The sequence below is a fragment of the Gouania willdenowi genome, chromosome 3 (genome assembly GCF_900634775.1).
Source record: "Gouania willdenowi chromosome 3, fGouWil2.1, whole genome shotgun sequence".
In the NCBI taxonomy this organism is placed as follows: domain Eukaryota; kingdom Metazoa; phylum Chordata; class Actinopteri; order Blenniiformes; family Gobiesocidae; genus Gouania; species Gouania willdenowi.
Window position 1 is genome coordinate 35764628 of NC_041046.1, and position 21692 is coordinate 35786319.

Below are 21692 nucleotides of genomic sequence, written 5' to 3' on the forward strand. Positions count from 1 at the left end.
CACAATTGAGAAATAATTCTTGAAAAATACGAATTAAAATCCATAATTCAGACCAAAAACAACATTGTTGCTGCAGAAAAAGCAGAAACAACAAAAGTGTAGGCGGAAAGCTGTTGACACTATTAATGCGTAAAATCGTGAGATTATATGAATCCATTTGATGATAAACGGACAGCGCTCTGATCAGTTTTACTTTATTAAGGCACAGACATGTTTCTATTCAGGTAGTCCTCAATTTATCACACACTGGGATGGGAGCGCATTGTTTTACTGTAGTATGTTCCTGCTGAGAATGTCAGTGTGACCATAGCATATGTTTGAATGAATGAATTAAAGTAAATGATTGATTGCATTTATCCATTAATGTTCTTTCTTTCCTTAACACAGCCGACGCTAAACATGTTTGGACTCGCTCATATCCTATCCAGAACAAAACCTCCTCCCGACCAGGTTAGTCATCAGCCTAAGTTACCATGGTAATTCAGCACGGTAAGAAGTTAATGAGTACAATACACACAGAATAAATCGTGGAAGTTAGCGCGATAAGAGGAATTCCAGCTTCGTTAGTACAGGCAATTAAAGATTTGTTTGGCCAAACACGATGGGAAATGATTAATATCACATGCATTTATTTTCAGTGGTGAAAATCTGAAACATTTAGCAGTTTTAATAAAATTATAGAATATCTTAGAAATAATAGTTTGTTGCTTTTTCAAAGCCTTGGATTATTAGTCAAGTTTTCAAAACAACTCTACATTCCTTGACATGTTGTTCACAAACCACTGGGCCACAAGAACATTTTAAGAGCTAGCTAGGGGATCAGCACTGGCTTTTATTTTGAAACCTTAAGTGTGCCTGAAGTGTGTTACATAACATTAAACACAACCAGAACAAGCAAACTTTCTAACCCATATTCATGTACATTGCCATCAAACAGGTTTGAACTTTTCCAGGAAAAAAAAAGGTTTCTACCCTTTTTAAATGTAAATTACAAAAATAATATTTACGAAAAAAAACCTACCACAAAAATGAATTTAGGAGTATTGAAAACAAATGTCTTGTCATTTTATATTTCAGTTTTCTCTACTCAGGTTTTTCCTGCTAATGTTTTAGCTTTGTTGATAACGGTGTGCAGGTAGGAGTAGAAGTAGAGAAGGTTGTCATATTCTCCATCGTACTCTTGAGAAAGCCAATGCTCATGGTAGTCCCTGAGAAAGTAGTAAATGGCCTCAATCGTGGAGAGGTAGGTGTCTGGCTTTCCCTTTTGGTGACGCCAGAAACATGTTTTTCTCGTCTTCAGCTCCACCTGTAGCAAATCTGGAGGAACAAAAACACATCAAGAATATTGCATGAGTACAGAGTGGCAAGATGTTAAACAGCATTAGGCAGGGGTAAGGTCAAGTTGTAGCTAATGAAAAACAGAGCTCGGAGCTCTGGAAGAAGAGCACAAATGCAATCTGTCAAAATTACCCTGCAGTCTCTCATCTGTTCTGATCTTGTTGGTCTGGTTCCATGTGCTGTCAATGAAGACCACCCTCTGTAGGGGATACACCTTTGACTCGCAGCCCTTTGTTTCATTCTGCGTTCCAGACTCCAGAGATGCAACAGTGTTTGTGGCACCTTGAACATGCTCACTTTTTAGCCTCTTTGCGCAGGGTTCATGGCAGCCGCCATCTGACCCCCTGTCACGTAAGCACTGCATCATGTCTTGAACTGAGACAGACCCTGGACCGGGGAACACCAACACCACCTGGAGAGAGCACAAAAACAAAGTGAAACACTATCATACCCATAAGGGCCAGAATACAAATACACGTCTGTTATTATTACAGTGCAGTCATTATTGCCCAACACTGAGGTGGAATGGAAATAATTCACAAATAGGACACTAAAGCTCCAGCATGTAATTCATAATGTAAAAGGTAAATGGCAGAATTCAATCTGAGCTAAAAAAGAAAAAACAACTGAACAATTCTTTAATTGTGTAGATGACAAAGAAAGTTGTTGCTTAGAAATATCACCAATAAAAACAATTCATGACTGCATTTTAGATTAGGATGAGATGATGCCTTAAAGTTTTTTTTTTTTTTTTTTTAATCGGATAAAGACTGTGTAGGCCTTGTAGTTCAATAAATCAAAGATCATTTGCTTGAAATAAGATGTAAATGGTTGAAAATGCCGCTCAAAAGCACCGTAAACAAATTTTTGCACATTGCATTGTGGGATGTCGCGGAGACGAATGCATAGAAGTGTTTTTACTTCATTCTTACTGTGATTTCTTTGCCAGACAAAGAAGATGTTCTACTTAGTTCCCGGTATTCGTGATATTGAAATTAAGGAAAAACACTTCTATGCATTCGTCTCTGCGACATCCCACAATGCAATGCGCAAAAACTTTTCCTCCAATGTCAATAAACAGTGGAGCTCGAAAGAAACTTTCAAGCAAGTAATCTTAGTTATTTATCTGGGATTTATTGGATCAAAAAAAGTGTGTCCAGCAACTTTAATTCAGGAGAGAAAAGACGAGCGGTAGATAGAAAAACAAATATTGGAACATAAGATTTAAGAATATATAAATGATTATTGTTGACTTGTACCTGGCTGCCTTACAGGAAGAAGGACTTTCAGCTCATAAAAATAACTGGAGTTTAAGTGCCTGAATAAATTCAGCCTCATGCTGACGGGAACATTGGGCAACAACTATCTCTATTAACTGATCCAGTATATTCAGTACAGTCTACTATGATTCAGAATAAAATAGAATACACCCTTATTGATCCCCAGAGGGGAAATTCACATTTGCAGCAACACTGTATAAAAACAAACCAAAAAAAATACTAACATAGAATAGTAGTGCAAATTGTAAAATGTAGGACACAAATAAATAATTAGAACACAGCAGAAAGAAAAACAACAAATGTGCAAATGACAATAGAGAACTGGGTTGGGGGTTGGGGGGGGGTCAGTGTGATTACAGTTATTGTTAAACAGTAAAACGAAATTTAAAAACTAACCGCATCTGTTTCAAACTCTGGTATGCAGGGATACGTGTATATGGTGACATCACTGGGTGCAAGTATCTTGGCGTGGATGGCTGTGCTCTTGCCGTCCGTCTCGTTGGGATGTTTGATGATGTCTATCTTCACAGGAAGCTGTTCCAAACACACAGCATGTGATGAGCAACAAAGGCATAGATCATATACTAAAAAGAACACTACGAGCTGTTAACAGGATTGCTTCACTGCTCGGAAGCTTCTGTTAATAATATCACACATAAGGTGAGCTCTGACCTCTAACTGACCTTGATTAAAGGGACGTCTTGCTGGCTCACACCCACTAATGAGCAGCATGTGTAGCAGAAAAACATCCTTGATCCTCCACATTTTGAGCATTTCATCCTGCCCTTCTGCTGTGCTTCCTCCAGTGCTGCGTGTGATGCCAACTGCAGCCCTTGGAGAGGCGGCTTGGCCAGTTCCCCATTGGTTGCATCACAGGAGGCTGTTGTTTTGTCACGGCAACAAAGAGAGAAATGCTGGTCTTTATCCAGAGTGCTCATGCTTGCAGAAGAAAGGTTGACGGGTTCCTTTTGAGGCCCGTTATTGATAAACAGGATCTATAAGGTAAGACGTGGACAATTAGCATTAATGTTTAAAGAACATTAAAATAAAAAGGTCACAATTTACACACGTGGACAAAATAATGGTACCCTTCCATTTAAGAAAGAAAAACTCATGTTAAAATTGACAAATGTAATAAATAAAAATGTACTGAAAATTCACAAATGAAAATCAAACAGAAATCAACAGAATTATTTTCAAAAACAAAATAATGAAACTGGCCTTCAATTTTCTTATTTTTATTTATTATTACTTTGATCAGTTTCAAGTTATTTAAGTGACTATTGTGTATTTTTCCTTCTTTAAAGGAGCATAAGGCAGGATCTAGAAATCAGACTCCATAGTGACACCACGGAGGTTAGTGTAACTGCAGCCATCAACCAAGCCACCGTGGGGGTTCATCAACTGTTAATTACCGGAGCACAGCTGATACTGTGGATAGAGGATGGATAGCCTGACGTGACCCGACGGGTTTGGACAGATATTTAGAACTGGTGTTCAGGTTCGATCACATAGTGTTGTTTGCGCGCAGCGTTCTTCATTTCCTGCTGCAGCTGCAGGAAAGGAAGGAATACACCATTGAAACATTTCTTTTTCTACACAATAACATGGATTATCCTCATTTTTGACACATGAATTATGTAAATAGATCAAATGGGTCTCTTGATTGCACTGAGCCCGTTTCCTTCACTTTCGTTTGTTACCCGTGCACTGATCTGATGTTAACAAAACAGTTAATAAAAGTAGTGCTTACCACTAAAACAAACGTAAATATGCAATTTCTTTGAGAAAAAGAATGAGGTTTTCAATTCACACTCAAATCTTAAATAACTGTATTCTATACTTTGACTTTCTCAAATACAAATCTAGTTCAAATAAAATGCTGAAAATTCTAGAGAAAAAAATAATGATTTGTGATATTAAAATGGGGTCACAACCCAAAAGAGTTTAGGAACCACTGATGTAATGTCACATACAATGTATTCCGACAGTGAAATTTGTCTATGAATTTTACCTATCCTGTTGAGGAATAATATATAATGATGATAATTGAAAAAAAAAAAAATCCGTAACCATGGGTAGTCTTACATCGATTAATGTGTAATTTGTGGCAATGCACAGAGGCTCCTGACTGCTGATTTATTTATATTCTACGGTAGTTTCCAATTTGTATTTTGATTCATGTACCCCCTTTGACAATTTGTGTACCCCACTTTGGGAACATAGGATCGACAATATTCTACAATTTATTAAATATAAAATAATATACTGTATATCGGAGATAAAATCTGATATTCGTTTACTGGCTGAAAACGAACCGATAATATCGGATTTGGACACCCCTACACATAGAATTTTCTGAAATTGTTGAAAAGAACTGCTCTGTGGTCCAATGACGTGTGTCTCTCTCCTTCAGGTTGGAGATGTTGAGTTCAAGCTGTACTGGCCTCTGTGTCTTTGTGCAGAGTTTACATGTGCTCTTTGAGTGTGCATCGGTTTGGTTTACTCAGGTTGCTTTTTCTGAGTGATAGCAGTACTTGAACCTTTCTCCCACCCAAACCTGGTGACACTGCATGGAAAAAGCAGCAATAGAAGCTGGATGAATCACTGTATAGTAAGGAATACAGGGACAAAATACAAATAAGATATTTCATGTCAACAATATACTGGTTTGCTGCATTTTATGCGCAGATTACAGGCACTGACACGAGTAATAGTTTCATGTACCTGAGAATAACAATATACCCTAGGTAGCCTAAATACCAAAAAGCACCTTTAAGGCCCTCATCATTTAGAACAGGGGATTGCCACAATGATGAGCCAATCCACTCAGACTGACTGATCATTGTGGCATCCTAATCAAGATGGGTTAAACACATTTACGTTAAAGGTTTGGGGAGAAGAAAAATAAAGAAATAACAGAAAATAATAACTATGTGGAGATCCCTACTGTTATTGTTTAGTGCATAGTAGACATGTCTAATTTTGTGGGGCCCCTAAAGTAAACACACAAAAATGACTCCAATAAACATACAAAACCACAGAAAAATACACAAGACTTGGACAATCAAAATACACAAGACTACAAAAATACCCCTAAATTGATGATTGGTTAATCACGATTTCTAATTGATCCTTAAATTTCCAAAAATCTATTTACATTTTTCATATTGTAATAAAAAACCAGGTGTGAATCTTACTAATTTGAATATTTGATAATATTGAAGGCGCTCTGAAGTGTTACACACAAGAGAAGTCAAGAAAATCAGCAACTGACTTATGATGGAAGATTAATAATTGAAAATTGAATCGTAATGAATCAAAAATCGGGTTGTAATCAAATAGACTTCAATAATCTTTATTTAGTCAGGAAATTCTCGTTGTCGACTGTACAACAAAACAGTCTAATCTCTCCTTGCCCCTGCCTGTTAATATGTATATATCTGTATTCTTATAGGATAATAATATATATTTATATTCTTTATACTTTTTCTATTTATATACTGTATAGCCTCTATTATTGTATTGTATTTTATCTCCTTAATTGAACTATTTTTCCAGGTGTCTTTAAGGTATTCTGTAGGGGTGTCCAGAATCCGATATCAGCCAGAAAACGAATATCGGATTTTATCAGACAGCATCTAAAATCTTCAAAACATATTATATTTTATTAAAATGTAGAATACAGTAGATATAATGTTGAAGATTAAAATGTATGTAACCAATTGGTTAATAATAAATGGGTCAGTTTTGTCTGTTTGAGTAACATCACTTGATCAAGCATTTTCGAACATTCCACACTACAAAATATGTAATAAAAGTATGTATGATTTGTGCTGATATCGGTCAATATTCAAAGCTTCAATATCGGTATCGTATCGGAAGTGGGAAAAGTTGTATCAGGACATCCCTAGTATTCTGTGTGTTGTCTTTTTTTTTCCTTTGCACTTTATCTGAGCTGTAATGACTAACAACTCCTACTCAAATAAAATAAACAGATTAATAGCATTAACAACAACTAAAATACACTAAGTGACTCTAGAAACACACGCAAAGACAACTAAATACATAGTTATAGAAAAATACACAAAACACGACAAGAAAAACACAATAAAACATTTATTTGCTGTATTAATGCTCAGATTGGTCAATATTCTAAATGCTGACATGAATATTGATAATGTGGCTCTCGGATTATAGACAATTACATTTTAGTGGCCCCACTGTGATAAGTAGTCATCTCGAGTGTCTTCCTAATAGTTGTAAAACGAGCTAAACACTGGCATGGAGATACCTATACGTTTGTGAATACAACAAAAATCATACGGCTAATCCTTTATATCACATTTCTGTAGACTTGAACGTAATATAGTCCTTCATCACGTTGTGTTTTGCCTCTTCAAACCACACATGCGCAAACGTATGTACTTGAGTAAAAACGGACCAAGCACGGAGCTATTGTATTCATAAATATTAATATAAATCTGAACTAGTTTCACCCACAGCAGTCTATGTATTTATTTCTGTGAATGCACGTACCAGTGTTTACGGATGCACGTTGTCTCCAGCTCTTCTTCTTCTTCTACACCGGAAGTGCTTTTACGTCACGCGTCGACAGGCACTGACGGCGGTGTTTCTGTGGACAGTTAATGTAAGTATTTTACTCAGCAAAACGTTTTAAAACGTTAACATACGTTGCAACACTATTTTAAACATTGGAAAAAATAAATAAATTGAAAAGGGACTTGTACGCGTTCTTTCACTCACATGTTGTGATTTAAATAGGGCAATAAACCAAGTGTTTAGACTTTAAATTTTATTAAATATAGCACGAATCAAAATGAATGTGTCTGGCTCTTTTAGCCACGCTATGCTATAGCTAATATGGTCATGTGTTTGGACCAAGGGGGGAAATTAATGAAATGTAAAAGTTAAGACAGACCTCCGGAGTTGAGCAATAGTAATATAATGGCTCAATTTAGCCAAAACGCTCGCTAGCTGTTTTTTGTCAATTTGTAAATAAACAGGACTCACAATAATAATAATAATAATAATAAAACGATTCCGTGTTGTTCTATTGGAACACAAAAGTGTCACTAATAGAAATGTCAGGCTGTTATATAAATAAATATGAAACATTTTTTAAAATTCATTTTTGTGCTATAAAATATATACTACCATTCACTTATATTAATATTTTGTTTATGGCATAAACTGTATTATAATACATTATTAAATATCAATTGATATAGGATAAAGAAATGAATACCATTATTGTTGTTAATCTCATTACACATTTGGGCAGATTATCATATATTATACCATTGATTCTCAACTGGTGGGTCACGGACAGCTGGTCAAAAATAAATAAATAGCTTACTTAATGTCTCATGTTGGACTTGTCTTTTATTTTAAAAGAAACTTTTCTTTCGACAGGCATGCTGTGAAATGCATGTTGCACAGCAAAATACATAGATTTATGCTTTTAAAAAGATTACATGTATGTTTTCAACAGCAATTTTTGAAAAACTAAATTTGGTTGGTTGAATTCTCAAAAAAAAAGAAAAAAAAGTGGGTTACGATTTAATGACCATGGCAAAATGTGGGTCCCAGCGTGAGACCAGTTGGGAACCCCTGTTATACAATACATACAATATATTATCATATGTACTACTAAACACCACTACTTTTGATCATATTGCAATAATATATCAATATTATATGATGTCACGTAAATACAATTATGTGCTTGTTTTTTTTATTTACTAACAATATTTATAATATGTCCATTCTTCACTGTATTATCATGGCTACAGCTGTTTACTGACTCTTCCCGACATTGTCTCACCTGTTTGTTAATCTGATTAAAATGTGTCACACGTGTTAATATTCTGATCCTTCAGAACTTTTAGTTGACATAATACATCAGTGTGTTCTACATGTTATTGTTTTATATTGTATTACTGGATGTGACATTGCTTGAAGTCTCTAAATTGGTGGATGGGTGGAAATAGGTTTACGTGTTTTTCTTCTTCTAAACATAGAGTTTTGCAGCTTCGTTGATATTACAAACTGACTGAGGGAAGTAATGTTAAAGTCAATTTATCTTAGCCAGTTGAGTTCATAGCCTGATGTGTTTAATGTTTTCTACACTCTGGTGTTTTATATCAGTGTTGCACACCATGGCAGACAGATGTGTATCCAGTGAGCTCTTCCATAGTTGGCATCAAAATCTGCCTGTTTATCACTGGAGGCCTGTACTACGAAGATGGATTTCCTCTTATCACGCACACTTGTGTGATTTATTTCGTGTGTGCTGTACTACCACACTGTTTAACTTTTTATCGAGGCAAATCTCCATGGTAACTTACGCCAAACGGTCAGGCTGTTATATGAATGAAGATGAAATTATTCTGTAAATTAAATATTAAGTAGATATTTTATGAATTATTTAGCCCCCTATTTTAAGAAGCAAATCATGTAATTCAACAAGTGATATAAAATAGATACAATTATACACTTATTATATACTTAATGACCTACTGCAACATTGAACATTATTAATAAATATTTAAATTGTTACATGATAAAAATGGAAAATATAATAAACTATTAATCTTATTACATATGTGTACATGTTATCATTCATAATGTGATACATGATATTATACATATGTAGGTAAACACAACTGCTTTTGATAATATTGCAATAATAAATCAATATTACACAGTGTCACGTAAATAAAACTATAGGATCATTCCATGTCATTTCAACACATTTTCAGGACATCCCAGGACTTTGGTCTCAAAAAACTGTTCCTTAATTATTCAATGGACATACTGTACATTTTTTTAGATATGGTCAATTTAGTGAAGGGGGGTGTGTCGATTTTTGTGCATTCGTATTTTTCTTCCATTTTCAGCTTCCAATATCTCAGAAACTACACCACATATGAAACTGAAATTTAGTACGTATAGTAATACAGCTCCACCTAAGAATATACAATAACATCTGCTATACATCCTATCTGGTGGACATGCATTGCCAGCCCCTCAAGTTTCAGGCTTGAACATGTTGGGTCCTTTGCATATGTGACATTGCTTGAAGTCTCTAAATTGATGGTTGGGTGGTAAAAGGTTTAGGTCTTTTTCTTCTCCTAAACAGTGTTTTGCCGTTTCGCTGATATTACAAAAGTCAATTTATCTTAGCCACTTGAGTTCATTGCCTGATGTGTTTAATGTTTCGTAAACTCTGGTGTTTTATATCAAATTTCATAAAGTATCTGGCACTGAGGTATAATTCTTCTCAAACAGACAATATCTCACACACACTAGTTGCACACTATGGCAGACAGATGTGTATCCATTAGGGATGTAATGATTCACTCAACTCTCGATACGATTCAATTCACGATACTGGGTTCACGATACGATTCTATCACGATTTATTTTACAAAATGGGAATGTAGACAAATATTCCTCAATTTTTTGGGGGAAATAAAATACTGTACTTTTTTCCTTTTTTATTTATTTGTCAAAAGAATCCCTTGATAAACTATTCAAACAATGCAATTTAACTAAAAATAAATCTTGAATGAAATAAATAAAGGAATAATACAAATAAAGAAGCATATTAATTTAAATTCTGGTTCTATAGTAAACAATGCAAAACTGCATAATAGTTACTTTTTTTTTTTTTTTTAAGTGCAACTGAAAATGTATTTTGTGCCTTAACAAATTTGACTTAAAAAAAAAAAAACCGGATATGGCGGAAGTGTCGGTTTTACTCAGTAATGTGCCACCTTGTGGTGGCAGAAATTGCTTGCAAATCTCGCATATTGCACCTTTAATGCGAGTGCGCCCATAGCGACTTTGAAATTACCTGGGTTAAGTGAACGTGTTTATAACCTGCTTTGTAGTACAGCTGCTCTGTGACAGAGAATGTTTGGGTAGGTGATGCCTGCTAACGGAGAGATATCCCAGATAAACGTATCCAGCTCCGTAGTACAGGCCATGGAAGGTATAAATACATGGCTTTGCACATGTATTTGGTATTTTACAGGCAGGAGTTTTGAATTTGATTAAGTTTGAAGTTTTAAATTTAAATGATAACAAAGTAGCATTTTCATTTTGTTGTGCCTGCCACAGCTATGAATGAGTATGAATTGTGCTTTAATGTTGGTGATGGTTAGACGGGCTGTGGGGGCGCAAATTGGCAACCATGCTTCTGACAGTAGGTCCCATGGCCACTGTGGCTAAAATGTAGCTTTCCACCACTGGTGTGACTGGTGTGAATGAATAATGGTTTCTGTAAAGCACTTTGAGTGTCATGAAAAGATCTTTTTAAATCCAAGCCATTATTATTAACATGACCAAAGTGTTATTTTATTGATTTTTTTTTTTTAAGTTGTGAAAAGTACATTTGCTTTAATTTTGTAATGTTAAAGATTATTATTTTTTATTTTATTTTCTTAATAACACATCAATGTTTCACCCTGCTCAAGTTTGTTTGAGTTAAAAGTTGGACCATCTGAGAATAAAAGTAAATAGCCCAGCTATTCACAGGGTCACGGTGGACTGCTGGTGCTTATCTTAACTCTAATAGAGCATATATTTATTTAAACACCCACTTACTCTTACAGGCAAAAATTGAAAAAAGTTACATTTGTTGATGTATTTTAGTTTTCAGAAATAAAAGTGCAACGACCTATATTTTAATGGATAGTCACAATGCATGTGTTTGACATGTCAATGCCCACTGTAACATTTATCATGCACAAATCATTGACACTCATAGGATCCTGTTACTATCAACAAAATGGGCAACAAAAACATCATTCAAGTCATAAATCTGAGTACCGTTATACTTAAAGACAAAATTAATAAACAGCTTTTGTGTCTATAACTATCTTATTGTATTCATTTTTTCAATGAGATGTTGGATATAATTATAGTGTTACCAGTTCATCAGCAGTGCAACATGTAGTCAGACAATCATTGGCCCCAGCTGAGACATTCCTGCCCTGGCTATTTTAAACAATAATGAGCTAAGCGCCGTCCTAAACTCAGATGGATTTGTTTTGTTCATGTTTGTGTCTTCTAAAGTGGTTTACCACTAATGTAGAAACAAGAACATTTATCAAATTTATGTGCTCAAGCTGTGTTATAATTTGGCAATCATGTTTTGTGTTTTACTTGTTGGTGGTCTCTGATAGTTTCCTTATGCATATCTTTTAAGTGGCATGTTGATTCCAGAAATATCTGAAATATTTCTCTTAACTTATCTGGGCTGTTATAGTCTCTATGGCAATAACAAAAATCTTTCCTTAGTCACATAGCTCATATTTTCTCTTGGTTTGTTATTATTCTTCTGTCTGTAGAAGTTTGATGGTGTAGCGTTTTGCTAATGGTCTGATGTTCTGCCATTTCCGTGCTAAAGGACACAAACACAGAGTTCCCCAGATTGCATAACAACAGACTTTCCGCAGGGTAATGAAGGGTAACGGCACTGAGACGTATCAATTTCATTTCCGAGTTCCTTCATTCCCTTGGGTCCTCCCCCTTTCTCCGGCTGCCCCAAGACCACCTCTCCACATCGCACGAGACTCCACAGCTTCAAGTTCTGTTTGTCTTCACGCACTTCATTTTCCCACAACACCCCTCCCCTACGCTGCGCTGGTCACAGTTTGAGACAAGCTTCAAACACCTTGTAGATGCTGCACGTGTGCACACATGTTCATAGCACAGGACTCGTGAGTCTTTTGATGGGTTTCAAACAGCTATTCTGAAATTATTATCCAATAGCCAGTCACTCCCAAGGGTTGAATTCAACTTGTAAAGTTGTGACATTAAAAAAACACCCCTAAAATTAAGTATTTTTATTTGTATCCAATTCACTTTTTGTGAATTATTGTACAACGAGTCAGTAGAATAGAGGTTTGCAATGCTGCCTCAGTGCAAGAAGGCAGTCGGTTTGAACGCGGTCCCATGCATATGAAGAAACTCGGATGGACTGACCAGTCAAAGCGGATGGCTGCCACCTCTGAACCTGGTTCCACTTGAGATTTCTTCCCATAAAAAGAGGGAGTTTTTTCTTCCCACTGTCGCTAAATGCTTGTTCATGTGGATCTTGTTGGGTTCTTTCTTTCTTTTTTACTATGGACTATATATTTTGTTAAGCACGCTGGGATGATTTTGTTATTAGCGCTATATAAATAAAGTTGAGTTGAGTTGAGACAATTCACTGCAGGTTTAACCCACCAGGACAATAGAAAGGATAGAAAATCAACTGTTTTCACAATCATTGTTGACAAAACTCCGTTTAGCCTCTATCTTCAAGACCTACGCTAAAATACTTGTTAAGAGATGATGGTTGATGGTATTCAAGCTAATTTTAGTTTTGGGAATTTTTGGAAACCCTTAAAAGCTGCAAAAAGTTAAAATGAATTTTAACACCCTTGTGTTTTGTCTTTTTTTTTTTTTCTTTGAAGTATCGGCTTCATGTCTGTGACAATTCTCCCTCATTCTGGTTGGCTTTGACTGCTCCCCATCCTACTGGGAATACACAGCCTTGAGTCTGAAACGTGTTTACATTTTGTGCATGTTACAAATTATCTGCTGAGACTAACTTTGCGTGACTTGGCAGAAGCCTTCACCTTGCTCAGATGTTGTTTGGGTCAAATGTATTTCAGAGGTTTGCACTCTGAAATTGACTGTCTTTATCTGACAGGGGTTCTCCAAGCCAGATGTGAACCCTGGCAAGGGGTAAAGCTCATGACTGTGATGTTGCACGCCTGCACATGTACGAGTTCATGGATGAATGTATAGTGCAGGCACTCGACCAAAATGTCTGAAGTATTTTTTTTTCTGTTTAGACAAGACTGCACTTTTTTTTTTTTTCCTGCATTGTGTAAACTTCCACAAATATCAACACAACGTTCAGTCACGTGGAGCTTAAATTAAGTCCACATATTTTGAGGTTGGATTATATCTCTTATCATATTGAATGATCTGAAAATGTTGACAGGATTGTTGTAAAACACTAAACATGTCTCAAATGTTTTATCACGGTATTTAACTTCCCCAAACTGTGACAAAATCTTTCATCACTCTGTAAATAAATCAGATAAACTGGGAAATAAAGTGGAGAAGACCTTTAAAATTTGAAATCCAATGGGCCAATTCCCTTTTTTTTTCAGCACAACTGACTTTAAAAAGTTGCTCAAGTGTCAGCATTTACTGATTGGATGATTGGGGATTTCAATCTCAGGCTATGTGCCAAAATGTCTTTGAAAAAGACACTGAGTTAGGGCTGGGTGATATCGACCAAAACTCATATCTTAATATCTTTTCTCAAAATGGCGATAAGCGATATAAATCTTGATTTGTTTTTTTTTTTAATTAAAATAAAAATCAGACTCTGGGTTAAATTTGCTGATGCAAAATGCTGCAGAGGCACATTTGTTAACAACCAGCTGTACAATATGTGCCACTTTTGGCTTTTTCTCCTATAAGAGACAGCACATGTGAGTGAGTTCTGTAGTGTGGCTTGTTTAGAAGAAGGTCTGAGTTAAGACGCACTCAGCAATCCATCTAACTGTGCTTTTCATGCTGTTCTGAGAAGTAGCAAAAGCGGTGACTCCTAAAATGAGTATCTTAAAATAAAATAAGCTATAAAAAAATAATTATTGATATATAGCTCTAGTATAAAGCATAAGATAGTTATTATTATTAACAAATCAGGCATCAATCTATTTATCTTATATAGTAGAATTATATCGTTACAAGCAATGTTGGTCATTTTCTATGTAATTTGCCTCTTCTCAACATGCTTGCTGTATGGGGAAAACATAGGTTATCTACAGCCTCCAGGCACCCAAAGCAATCATGAATATATTTTGTAATTCGTTATTTTATTCATTTATATTATGTTGATCTGTGGTGGAATAAAACGAGGATAAAAATGAAAAATACAAATACATTATGAATTCCCGGTTAAGCAATTTTTCGTTGTCTAAAATGTATGAGGCAGGTTTAAATACCAATTCCAAACACTCTACAGTATGTTTTTTTAATTACCCCCTCCTGTTGACCTGTTTGCCAAAATAATGAGGAATAAAGTCTTGAGTTCATTTTTAGGAGCTTTTCTATAGTTAACAAAGCTCACATGGATAATGACACTGAACCCAGAATATACCAGCATATCAAACAGTCACCAGGCACAAAAGGGTCACTTAACATATTTGTTTTATATACAGAAAACAAACATCTCACAACCATAAATGTAAGTTTACTGTGATGGAAGGGAAGGTACTGTTTCAGCCTTACCATATGGCGGGGAATGGTATACAAGAGAATGTGTCCCCTGGGACATATTTGTTATCTGATAATGTGAATGCATTTACAGGAACAAACACACACAAAAAAAAAAACTTAAAAATAAATTAAAAAAAATTCTTGAACAGGATTATTTACTTCCAACAGTTAAGAGATTGCATGGTATTCGCATTCAATGTCATTCACTCTGTATTTCATTCCATTAATCTCTACAGCAGCAGAATATCCTTGCATTCCAACATCACACATTATTATTATTAAAAAGGGAATTAAAGAGCAGCTACAGTGCGTCTAACCACAGTCTTGTCGTCAATGCATGAAGGACATACAAATTAAAATGGGCCAGTCACAAATCAATTGTCCTCTGTTTATCTGGACATGCTGTTAAAATTAGTAATGCTTCCGCCTTTCCAGTGGTCTGAGAACTTCTACCATGAAGAAAAAACAAGTCCCGCTTGCTTTTTTTTTTTTTTTTTTTTTTTTTTTTGGGGAAAAATGGTGCAGTCCTGACTTTGGCACAATTTCCTGCTTTGCAAAAACTTTACACACAATTTACACAAAAAAACAACAGTTAACTCAAAACATAAAAACGTTGAATAGTTTTAGTAGCCAATCCATATTTTCAACAACATATTCGAGGTTGAAGACTGTTTACTGTGTTCCTTTGATACTTGTTTCTTCTCGTTATAAAAAATATAAAATGTTGGCGTGTGATTGGGACGCTTATATGTGTCTGATAACATATACCAGTATATATATATATATATATATATATATATATTATGTGGATAAAAAAAAAAAACATACACAATGAAGTCGTTTGCTATCTCAGTCCACTCGCCTCTCCTCCTCCCTGCATTTCATGGGGATGAAGTGAGATGCTATGTGCTGCCTCCTCGTCTTCTTTCCTCTCATTGGCTTCCCTTTCTGAGTCAGAGCGATGAACATTTCTCTGCCATTTTTAGTCCACTTTGCAGAGGAGTACGCGTTAAAGTAGTTTTCTAGGAAAACCTCCTTGAAGTTGCAGTTTTCATTGTAGTTCCTCTGGAACAAATAGGTCCTCGAGTCATTATTACAATTTATTTTTGAGGTCTTTAATGTGATGATGATGCGAATTGTAGTGTTTACATTTGGTTTAAAACATTCAACAACTAATTTCTTAGTGTTACCTTGCCTTGGAGCTGCCCAGATTTGCTCATCGAGATGTAATACTGGCTTTTGACACCTTTAATGGCCAGGATTCCCCCTTCTGACACTGTCTTGATCTCCAAGATACCTGGAAGGCAGTGAAAGGATTGGAAACGTGAGACACACAACACTGTCAACACATTTAGCCTTCAAATGCACTCTAAACTACACTCATCATCCATCTCTATTAAGAAACAAGAAGGAAGTTCCCGTGGTCTCTCTAGCTTTATTCAAGCCTTGTTAACTGGCCTGGGTGGCCATTACACAAATCACAGCCAATACCATTGCACATATGGGAGACAGATTAGGCCTCTCATCCCTGGCACTGAGAAAATGCACTTTGCATGCTACATTTTAGGCACGTCTTTCAAATTTGGGGAATTGGGAAAACAAACCATAAAGGAAAAAAAAAAAGACGTAATTTCAAATTTGTAAGAAAACTTTATCAATGCAAACAGCTCTTGTTTGGTCAAAAGAATGACATACATTAGGCATTTTAGAGGTTTGTTTTGATTGGTAGAAAATATTGAAAAAGTGTAATGTGCATTATTCAAAACAACATACACCTTTATGCTCCTTTATCAATGAATAATATTTCTCTGCAGTTTCATATAACTTGAAATGGATGAGGAGTTGAATATTATTATAATAAAATTGTATGTCTTACTTAGGCAACAGATGCACCTCCAATTAGATGACTAACACAACACAATATTTAAGAAATAAACAAATTGCTGCTACTAAATCTCAAGTTAAAGCCATCACATTAGCGTGCATGGTTCAAAGATGTAAACAATTCAAATGAAAGGACAATGCTTTTCACATATTTAAAATTCTTTTATTTGACAGATGGTGCTGAAAAATGGAAGGCTCTATCAGAGCTCCTTAGAGTGACATTGAGCATGTTGCATTTTTGTGTTTTTTTAAACTACAAACAGATGGCAGTCACCCAAATGTGGAATGCTGTTTTTTTTGGGTTTTTTTCCTTTTCAATGCTGTCTCCGCCAAGTTTTGATATTTCCACAACTTATTTTAGAAGTTGAAATTAGTATGGCTACTGAAAAATTTCAGTTCATCCAACCATCTCTTTTCTCATGAAGAATATTTGACTGCAGATGCATTTTAACACTTGATAGTAAAGGAGTGTTATAACAACTTTTATGTGATCCATAGCCATGTAGTGGTCTGTGTGGGGACAAAAAGCGATAAGAAGCATATGCAGTCCTGCACGTGCACTTACATACACACACACAGTGCTTGTTTGTCTACACAAGTAAGACTTTATCTGCTTTATCCCCAAGAGGGAGTTCATTCTCTCTTCCTGTCCACTGATACTAACAGAAATTGTTGGACAGATTATTAGTCTGGTGTTACTTGCTCTATTTTGGGACTGAAAACGTGAGCGTCATCGTTTAAAATAAAATTAGGCTTTTTCCTTCTATAAAGTCTTTACACTCGCAATTTGGCACTCATTCTTCACACCAGTCAGAAATATGAGCCACTGATTTCCTGCGTAAACATCTGTATTAGGGCTGGGCGATTTTGCCTAAAAAAGAAATCTCCGATTTTTTAAAAAAAAATTCGAGTTTCGATTCGATTTTCGTTTTTTTTTTTTTTTTTAATGCGCTTAAAAATGACTGCAGACATCAGATATATTGTCAAAAGGGCAACTTTATTGCTGTGATTGTCCTCAAGAGTTATAATGCATAGAACAATTCCAAAATAACAAAGTAAATGAGTCTCTGTCATTCAACAATTTCAAGCTTTAACCCAGGTTTAAGCAGCACACAGCACACGGTAGCTTACATATATATAAATATATATATATATATATATATATATATATATATTTTTTTTTTTTAACTCAAATTTGTAAAATAAAAATAGTTTTTATCTATTTGATTAATCCAATCTGCACTCGGTCTCATCAGAGGATTTTTTTGTTAAATTTGTGTGAGCTTTTAGCGTGTGGTTGTCAGCCACATGTGGGACTGGGTGTATCAATTTTTCAGTCTTTCATTGCCAATTATTGCACAAGCATTTTCTCCATTTCACTTTCAAGTCAACATTCCAGCCACAGGCCGTTTGATAGGAAATGTTAACTCCAAAATTTAAAACATCAGGAAAAAATCGCAAACTTTCAGTGGTATTAAATAAACTAAGTTGGAAAAGTGCAGGCTGCACAGTGATCATGCAAACAATCTAAAAACGTTATATTTTACACTTTGTTGCAGCATTTTCTATCAGTGTTTACTGTGCCTAGAGGGTGTAATTTACAAATTGCTTTTTTTTAGTTGAGTTAGTTATTCTGGACTATGGAGATGCTAATCCAAAACTAAATTTTCTGGGAATATCATTTGAGGTTTTTTCATTTATATTTTAACGTTAAACATCTGATTTTTCAAGTGTGATGAAGGGTGGGTCACTCAGCAAATGGGAATCTGTGCAGGTGTGAGTTTGGGGTTAAAAGGACTCGGCACCTATAAGTCACCAGGAGGGTTAAGTTTATTAAAGCCTATTTAAATGGTGTTATACTTTTAACAAGCTGAAGCCCCCACCACCAGCAGCAGCTGCTTTAGTTTATCTTACTCTGGCTGCACTAACAGAGACACAGGCTGTGTTTATATTCTGTGTGAAAACACATCTCATGTGCTTCTGTCACCTTCACAAATCTCTACTGAATCAGAATTTGAAATAAAAATGATCAAGTGATTCAAATGTGAAACACATTTTAAAGTACATTTAATGAACTTAAAGGTATCATTTTTTTTTTACAAAAAGGGAGATCCTTACTGTAGCAGTTAGTGGAATCTTGAGTCCCGTTGATGTTGCCAGAGTCATCAATCGTAAGGAACCACTGCGTGCGGCTGAACAGCTGTCGGATGCGCACATCTCCTCCCTCCATGTAGTCATAGTTTCTGGTGTGGTGCTCGTGTTTGGAGCAGTTCATGATAGCGGCCAGTTGCCCTGGAGTGCAGTCACTGGAGACCACACACACACTGCCAAACAGAAAGACCACGTGCAGGTACAGTCCCGAGAAAAGATTCTGAAGGTTCCATGTCAACATCCATTTGAGCATTATAAAACAATACAGGAGGGGTCAATGAAAATCATACTGAAATGCGAGTTCAAGATCTTGGTGCTCTCTCTCAGCCCAGCGACCCCCTGGCCCCTGACTTTTGAACTTTAGCTCCTTGCTCCTTTTGCTGGAAGTCCTGGTGTGACTGAAGTGAAAGTGACTTCAAGTGGCTGGTTGTATTGGTTGGTTGGTAGGTCAAAAAAAATTGAAAGAAGGAAGAGATAAAGCCGTATGATTAGTCCTCAATGAAACCAAACTATATACTTTATCCTCTTAGGTTGATGAGGGTCATGATAATCCAGTTCAGGGAATGCAGCTCTGGACGTTACTGAGGGGGGAAAAATTTAGTTCAGTTTATTTGAGCAGATTTTTGTGCCTGACAGCATACCTTGATTTAATAAAAACGTATTACTTGTTGTAATCTCAACAAATATTTAGACAGACATATTCAACATTGACAAACATATAGAATGTTTAGAAAATAAATTTACCAGTAGGCTGTTTAACGACTTACGTGGGCTCTGAGTGTTGACACCGCTTGTGTTCTCTTTGGTCGGAACTTTTAATTTGAAGCCTCTTTTCATCAACAACTGGAGTTTCAGTTGCAAACCAATCCCAGGAAAGCAGGAGAGTTAGGCACAAGATAGGAGCTTCTTTGAAATCCCATGCATGTTTGCCTGATTCTGGCAGACTGACTCTGTGCATCTTCCACTGTCGCTGTGCACTCCGCTTAGATAAATGCCTCCTGCTGACCTCACTTGAGAGCAATTATATCCCAACCAGTCAGCTGTCCCTGGTTGAGATGCATTGGAGGAACACCCTCCGCCTGCCTCACACTGTCACTCACTCACCAGACATGAGAGGGAGCTATAAACACTTGGAATACCAGGCTCTTCTTGGTATGCACTCTGAAGCACTTTGAGAATGTTTTCATGCACTTGCAAAACTTACTACAAGCTTGCACATTTTCAGAGAAACATCTTGCACTTTAACGCAAGTTGTTCATGACACACATCTCATTTAGACTGATTTCACACCGGGATATTCACAGACTTGGATGGAGAACAGCTGTAAATTTTATCACCTTGATTTGGCTTGTTCACATCACACTTTTGATCCGCACTAAACAGCCTCCAATTCAGTTGCATTAGCTACTTGTGTGGGGTTCCGTTACTGGAATAGAGACTTCTGGGCAGACAAACATCATTCGTCTATTGGTCAATGCTAGCGTTTAATAGCCCGTGGAAATTCTGCCTTGTGTGTCGCGACTAGCATTCGTGAAGTATGCTCGTCAGCCCAGATGTTGATCAGTGGCCTCCCCTTCATGTTGTTCCAAGTAAGTTTTAATCTCAGTAAATTGTGTTCACTTGTTTCACACCGTGGCAGGTTCTCCTGCTCACCCTCAGTACTTCCTGTGTTTGTTCCAAGCCGAGAGCATTTATGTTTACAGTGCACCCGAATCGGTCTAGACTGTAAAATGCTCTGAGTTCGGTCAAAACATACGCTCTAGAATTTTCATGCCTGAGCCGCTCTAGACTTAGATTGCATGTTCATACTGGCACAAACGCTGGAGACTTTCCAGACAAATGAATCCTATAGTATTTTAACCCTTTTTAGATTAATCGGTGTGAACGTACCCTTAGACTCTCGTTTTGACATGCAAACAGTTGGGACGTTTACTTTTATCGCAAAACCTTTAAAGATGTTCTCCTTATCATTGTAAATGTCACTAGTAATTAGTAGCTCATGGTGGCACTGAATCTTTGGTATGGATTTATTAACTCAGTAAAAACAGGAACTTGAAAGAGGTTTTGGGGTTTTCATCGTTATTGGGATATAGTGGGAAGCAATAAGTTACGGCTGGCAGGTATCCATCCACGTGGAAAAATACAGAGGACATAACTGCTCAAAAGTAGTCATCTTTGTGTCAGAGGCCATGCACTCTTTCACTTTTTGTGTTTGTATTTAAAGTCACAATTTATTGCCTTACATACCTGGCCTCTTCTTGGACTCACTACTTCAAAAGTTTATATGGGCCCTAATGGCGCGCTACCCTGGGGAGGTTAGGGCTGCAGGCCTGAGAGCGAGGGACTTCTGGACGCAGCAGGTCTCCTTCTCATCTCTAAACTGGTGGTCGTAAAGACCTGATCTATTAGGTGTCACTCTGGCCTGCTCATCTGTCCCTTCTATCACCTCAAAACGACTTCACACTCTGTTATTCTAAATGCACAGGCCAAAGAAACAAAACCTAACATATCACTGCAGACAACCACCATAAATAGCAGATGCCAGGAAAAAATAATCTAACCCCCAGAAATTTTTATTCTATTTGAACTTAAGTTCAAGACACATTTATGACCTATTGCATCTTGTTAGACACAGTTTAATCAGGTCGATATTAATTTCAGGTTTACTAGAAATTAAACATTTTCAATTTGACAATCTTTAAATCAGCTAGTTGTCTTAGTGAA

At 36.3% G+C, this 21692-nt stretch overlaps 2 protein-coding genes across 4 annotated transcripts; both read right to left on the reverse strand.

Moving 5' to 3' along the window:
• Positions 1-160: 160 nt before the first annotated feature.
• On the reverse strand, positions 161-7274 carry dtwd1 (DTW domain containing 1). 2 transcript variants are annotated; one of them, XM_028438397.1, is made up of 6 exons: positions 7158-7201; positions 4034-4171; positions 3302-3613; positions 3015-3152; positions 1471-1750; positions 161-1317 (listed from the first exon to the last, which is right to left on the reverse strand). In XM_028438397.1, exons 3-6 carry the CDS (start codon positions 3554-3556, stop codon positions 1088-1090), a joined length of 903 nt encoding a protein of 300 aa, XP_028294198.1. In that variant the 5' UTR covers positions 3557-3613; positions 4034-4171; positions 7158-7201; the 3' UTR covers positions 161-1087. The 2 variants fall into 2 exon arrangements, with proteins under 2 accessions (XP_028294198.1, XP_028294192.1); XM_028438391.1 differs by lacking the exon at positions 4034-4171 and having other exon boundaries at positions 163-1317; positions 7158-7274.
• An 8139-nt stretch (positions 7275-15413) lies between these two features.
• On the reverse strand, positions 15414-20009 carry fgf7 (fibroblast growth factor 7). 2 transcript variants are annotated; one of them, XM_028438411.1, is made up of 4 exons: positions 19736-20009; positions 18936-19549; positions 16124-16230; positions 15414-15998 (listed from the first exon to the last, which is right to left on the reverse strand). In XM_028438411.1, exons 2-4 carry the CDS (start codon positions 19219-19221, stop codon positions 15783-15785), a joined length of 609 nt encoding a protein of 202 aa, XP_028294212.1. In that variant the 5' UTR covers positions 19222-19549; positions 19736-20009; the 3' UTR covers positions 15414-15782. The 2 variants fall into 2 exon arrangements, with proteins under 2 accessions (XP_028294212.1, XP_028294219.1); XM_028438418.1 differs by having other exon boundaries at positions 19713-20009.
• Between the last annotated feature and the right edge of the window lie 1683 nt (positions 20010-21692).